This window comes from Thamnophis sirtalis, unplaced genomic scaffold (genome assembly GCF_051295495.1).
Source record: "Thamnophis sirtalis isolate CommonGarterSnake01/CBP01778 unplaced genomic scaffold, rThaSir2_p1.2 scaffold_3, whole genome shotgun sequence".
Lineage (NCBI taxonomy): Eukaryota > Metazoa > Chordata > Lepidosauria > Squamata > Natricidae > Thamnophis > Thamnophis sirtalis.
This window is the reverse complement of record NW_028261383.1, coordinates 58,345,113-58,351,245: the sequence shown is the minus strand read 5'-3', so window position 1 is coordinate 58,351,245 and position 6,133 is coordinate 58,345,113. Positions and strand designations below refer to the sequence as shown.

Below are 6,133 nucleotides of genomic sequence, written 5' to 3'. Positions count from 1 at the left end.
GAAGATTATCTGTCTGAAATTAACTGTTGTTCGCCTAACTCGGTTCTTGCAACTGATTGCAATGTTAATTTATGGCTGGATGAGAAAAGTTTTTGATTTACTTGTCTTCCCCCCTCCCTCCCCCCCTCTCTCCCGCCCATGGATCCTACATTCTTGCTCCCGAACATCAAAAAAGGCAAACACAAGAGTTATTTGTTAGCAAAGGCGCTGCTATCAAGAGCCGCTTCTTTGTTTTTTTGGAACTGATGCAGTGATTGCCTTCCAGTTTGGGGGGCGGGTGCGGGTGGGGTGGAGAGTGGCTTAAACTTAATCATATTCACATGACACAAACCATAAATAAAGAAAAAACGAATACTGGGGGGGAAAAACCTCTCAGAAGTCGGAGCGAGCAGCTTGTCCACAGTTACAGGGAGGGGGAGAGGGAGGGAAGGAGAGAGAGAGAGAGAAGCTGTCAGACTTAGGGGAGGGCGCAGCTTTTCTCAGGCGTTTGAGTTTTAACCCCATTGGAGACGCCGGTCCGGTAAGGAGGCAAAAGGCTGCGGGTAGTAGCTTGCAATAAGAGGCTCGGGACTTCCCTCTTGGCGTCTCTCAGGGTTCGAGGCGCATTAAATCCTCCGCAGGAAACAGGTTTTCCTCTTTTGCGGCTGCCACCCCCCCTCCCGTCCCCTCCCCAATTGCACAGCCAAGGAACCTCATGCTCTGTGCAGAGCGACAGCCCAGGAGGCAGGATGGTTCTGCGGGATCGGCGAGGCGCTAACCAGGTACTGTCACCGGATCGCGGCCGCGTTTTCCACCTCTTGGTGGTTTCTCTGGTGCTCCCGGTGCTCGGGCGTGGGCTGAAGGTGCAGCACAAGTTCGTCTCGCCCACCGCCACTAACAACTTCGCCCTGGATGGGGCGGGCGGCAGGATCTACCTGGCGGCGGTCAACCGGCTTTATCAACTCTCGGCTCCCAACCTGACTCTGGAGGTGGAAGAGCAGGTGGGCCCCAAGGAGGACAACCCCTTGTGCCACGCTCCCCAGCTGCCCCAGGCGTCCTGCGAGCACGCCAAGAAGCCGACCGACAACTATAACAAGCTGCTGCAGCCGGACCCGGAGCAAGGCATCCTGGTGGTCTGCGGCTCGGTCTACCAGGGTTTCTGCCAACTGCGGAGCATGGACAACATCTCGGTGGTGGCCGTCCCATTCCCACCTCGGACAGGTGGAGGAGAAGGCGGCGACCAGGTCACGGTCTTCCCCAGCATGCTCAACGTGGCGGCCAACCACGCCAACGCTTCCACCGTCGGCTTGGTGCTCAAGCAGTCCGGGCAAGACACGAGGCTCTTGGTGGCCGCCACTTACACGGGTTTGGGCAGCCCGTTTTTCCCGCGCAACGCCAGCCTGGAAGATCACCGTTTCGAGAACACGCCCGAGATCGCCATTCGGGCTCTCAACGCCCGCGGGGACCTGGCCCGGCTCTTCACTTTCGACATCAATCCGTCCGACGACAACATCTTCAAGATCAAGCAGGGCGCCAAGGATCGGCACAAGCTCAGCTTCGTCCGCGCCTTCCTCCACCGGGGAAGCCAAGGCGCAGCGCCCTCTCGCCCGGAAGGGGGCGCCTCCGGAGGCCGGAGTTCTCAGGTGGGACCGGGGGGGACCTATTCGTCCCGGGGATCCCAGGCTCCCAAAACCGGCCGACCCCCGCACGCTTTCCCGCCTTTGCCCCAGGGCACCCCGCTTAGCCGCCCGTCGGCCTCCTATGCTTACTTGGCCCTCAACAGCGAGGCGAATGCGCGCGAAAAGGAGAGCCACTCGCACAGTCTTTTGGCTCGCATCTGCTTGGGGGACCCGGCCGAGGCGACCCCTCTCAACAGCAGCGGCGGCGGCAACGGCGAGACGAAAAAGTTGACCGAGTCTTACATTCAAATGGCGTTGCAATGCAGCCACCCCGGAGCCGGCGGAGTCACGCCGGGAGCCTCCAGCGGGGATCTCTTCAACAGGCTGGTCTCCGTCTTTCCCGCTCGCGCCGCCCTGCAGGTGGATCCCGGGAGTCCTTCCTCGCCCCAGCCGGAGGAGTTGCTCTTCGGGGTTTTTGAGAAAGCTGCCTCACCAGGGACCGGGCTTGGCGGTAGACAGGCTCCGCAGCCCTCGGCGCTCTGCGTCTACCGCTTCGCGGAGATCGAGGACGCTATCAGGGTGGCCAGAAACTCGTGCTTCGTGGCGCCGGACGCCGACCTGGTCACTGTGCTGGACAGCGTCGTGCAAGGGACCGGGCCTGCCTGCGAGAAGAGGAAAATCCAGGTAAGGACAGGAAATCCAGTAGGGCAGAAAAACCTCACTAAAATAGTATGGACAAATTGACCAGTGTGGCTGATGCTTGACCTTTATGATGAGTTGCCTGGGTGTGTGAATCAAGCTAAATAGCGGTTTTGCCTAAGTGAACAAGTTGTGGTTTCTAAATCGTGGTCTGTGGTTTGTATGTCCCAACCTAGTGGTTTATATTGGGCAAACCATGGCTTAATGAGATTCAAGGCACTTTCTGGAAAGTACTACTAAGGACAATGGTTGGTGATGAATCTGAAAGTAGGGTTAATGAACGTTTCCCAAATTTTAGAAAATCCTCCAATAGTGATGAACTTCAGAGACTGGAAGATGCTGAACAAATATGGAAGACACTAAGTTGGGAAAGGATAGACTAAACCTCCAAGGCAAGTTTCTGGCCTAACACTGCTGTTTTAGAATCAGAGAATCAGATCTCCAAATTTTAGGAAGTTAGCCTTTGGATGAGTTATGGGGAAAATTTCCAAATTTTGTGGAAAATTTGTGTTGGCCTTTGATAAAGAGTAAACCGTTAAGTTTATTATTGCATGAACTTTTTGAATCATAGCCTAAAAAGTTTATTTAATAATAAATTTATTTGGCCTTGAGGTGCTACAAGATGCTTTGTTATTTCAGAAAGCTGCTGTGGTTAGTTTCTAAAGTTATATTCTAGCCTTACCTGATCATAAGACCAGAACTGGAAAGCATACAGAAGAGGGCAGCCAAAGCAATCAAAATATTGAAACACCTTCCATCTGGAGAAAGCAGTTTAGAGAAAAGATTGGGACCACAATAGAATTGTGCTTAGTGTGGAAAAATGTTTTCCCTTCTTTTCATTTTTGGTCATGGAAAACAATACCGGATTTAAAAAAGGAGGGTTTTTTTAAAGGTATTTTTTAAGTGGTTGCATGAGTTCTTGGCACAATACTATCTGTGATGTTTTATGGACATTTTTCAGAGAATAAATCTAACTCCATGTTCAAAGTAAGCTACCCATAGTCACTTTGTATAGTGAGATGGGTGGTATATAAAATCAATCAATCAATCCATCCATCAATCAATCAATCAATCAAGGGTCAAGGCTTGAAGGATGACTGGTGTTTTCAGAACCTGCTTGTAAATTACCAGAATATATCTGTCTGATTATATGCTAGTATTCTGTGATATAAATATTGGGAAGTTTTGGCTCAACTGATATTGATGAGTGATGACAGCTGCCCCCAGTCAGGGATGCTGCAGTTGTATTTTAGCAGCAATTGGAGAGCCACAGTTTTCTTATCCTTGTATTAAGGCCATGTTAAGTATTTACAAAATGCATATTATTTTGTAATATTATTACAAATATTTTGGAGTTTTATTTAGTTCATGAAAGCCAGGATCATAGTGTATATTGATGAAAGTATTAGACTAGGATTGAGAGATTTACGAGCTAGACCTGTTAGTGTTAGTTCTCACTGTTTCTTCTCAACAGCTGATATTTAAGGCTTACTGTGTGTAATTCAGACATAATATTCAGCCATTGAGGCTTTAACTATAAAGGTTACAAAACTCTCTTCCATGCACTTTGTCTAGTTTTGTTTTAAAGCCAACTTATCATATTAATTGCCAGCAAATACTGTAATACAATTTTGCATTGTTTAATGTTGTGTTTCCATTTATCAGTCCCAAATAGCTCTGCATTTAGTTTTAATGGCACTTAACACTAACATTATGAAAGAGAGAGAAAAAAGGTCTAATTATGCATTGAATCCTTTTATATTCATTTGGCACCTTCCCCCAAATCACCTTTGCTCTCAGTTAAAAATCTTCAAATATTTCTTCCTTGCAGGGACATGTTTCAGCTCCACAATATATTTTTTACAGCCATAGATTTATAGAATGGCACCACAGATATCCAATCTCCTTATAATTCTCTGTGTTGAGTTCACTTTCTTTATTTTGCAGAAGTTACTTTGGATTGAAATTTTTATTTCATATTATATTTCATATTATTCATTCATTATCCATTATTCCATGATTATTGCTGTCAGTCACTGCACACAAGGCCCCATCAATGTTGAGCTGCACCAACACAATAACTTTGCATATTGAATTATATTTGCCATTCCTTCAACCAGGAGAGACCATTGTGGAACTCTTTGCAAATGCTTTTCATTTTACATCCTGAATAAATTACCATTACAGTATAAGCATAAGCTCACTTGGTTACCTTATTGTTCCAAAGGTACTTTTGGGGGCAACCACGACCTGGATGACTGAGAATCTCCATAGACAATTATCTTACTATATTTACCTAAATTATCATTTATATATTTTTTAATTTCCAAAATCCACTTTGTATATCTCTTCAATGTGAAATTGTCCATTTAATTGTATTGTTCTTTAGCAAGTTACCAACTGATGACTACACCTGTTCTCTTAATATAGAGTTTTGTCAGCAGCTTTTGATGGTGGAATTTATTAAAGGCGTTCTGGAAGTTGTAATCGACTGGTTTGATTGTGTGCGATCAAATTGTTGTCAAGTCTTAGTGACTACATCAACTATTTCCATGATAATGCATCCCTAATCTGACCTTCCAAGGCTTCAAACAACCAAATTGTAATAGTACTGGTTTAAAAATAGATCATAAATAAGTTAAAATCTATGCAGAGCTGAAGAATTTAAAAACTACACCTGTATATAGCTGATCTGAGATGGTTTCACCTTTCAAGAACAATGCCAAAAGTATTGTCATACTTCTCCAAAAGATTTGTTGTTGTTAGTTGCAAAGTCATGTCCGACCCATCGCGACCCCATGCACAATGTTCCTCCAAGCCTTCCTGTCCTCTACCATCCTGTGGAGTCCATTTAAGCTCACGCCACTGCTTCGGTGACTCCAATCACCTCATTCTCTGTCGTCCCCTCCTTCTTTTGCCCTCTATCGTTCCCAACATTAGGCTCTTCTCCAGTGAGTCCTTCCTTCTCATTAGGTGGCCAAGTATTTGAGTTTCATCTTCAAGATCTGGCCTTCTAAAGAGCAGTCAGGGTTGATCTCTTCTAGGACTGCCTGGTTTGATTGCCTTGCAGTCCAAGGGACCCGTGGGAGTCTTCTCCAGCACCATAGTTCAAAGGCTTCAATTCTTTAGCGCTCAGCCTTTCTTATGGTCCAACTTTCACAGGTCCAAAAGGTTTAGGCTACTGCATTTGTTTAATGATACTGACCAAAAAGTTGGAATGTTTTTCAGCAGCTGTCTGAACAAAGATTGTGGCACTGTAGGGAACATATTATTGGAGGCAATTAGGAAACTGAATTTTGGGGTATCAGAGCCCTATTCCCCTTTAGGATTTTACATAAAACACCAAAGATATCAGAAAAGATAACAGATAAACATTCTCTAGGACATTCCTCCTCATCACAAAGGCACAAGCAGCACAATTGTCTGCTGCAGTCTTAGTTCTGTCAAGGCACTTTTGACAAACAAGGAAGGGGTCTGTTTTGCTTTCTTTTCATCATATTACTCATCAATTGAGTAATAATATTATCCATACACAAATCAAATTAGATGTCTGCAGTGTGTATCCTGAATTTATTTACATGTCTTGCTGTAAAATGATGTAGAATGGGGAAAGGGTTCTAATAAACATTTTGAAACTGACACCCTTAATTCTGGGGCCATGAATACTTTTCATGTGCCTATCCATCATCTGCTATAAAAGACAGAATTTCTAGAGAAGATCACAATCGAAACTGTAAATTATCCATACTTATAGCAGTAACTTGGTTTGGCAGTAAAGTTACAGCATATAGTATCTGTTAGAATAATGCTGCTGGTATGCTTGTTGACAAATTTTA

General features: G+C 45.4%; 1 protein-coding gene across 1 annotated transcript in view; it reads left to right on the top strand.

The window, feature by feature from the left end:
• The first annotated feature begins 516 nt into the window (after positions 1-516).
• Positions 517-6,133, top strand: part of PLXND1 (plexin D1) — a 169,923-nt gene continuing 164,306 nt past the window's right edge. Inside the window, exon 1 of the mRNA XM_087708935.1 lies at positions 517-2,282. Coding sequence (XP_087565061.1) covers positions 729-2,282 — 1,554 coding nt within the window. The 5' untranslated portion in view covers positions 517-728. The remainder of the gene's footprint in view (positions 2,283-6,133) is intronic.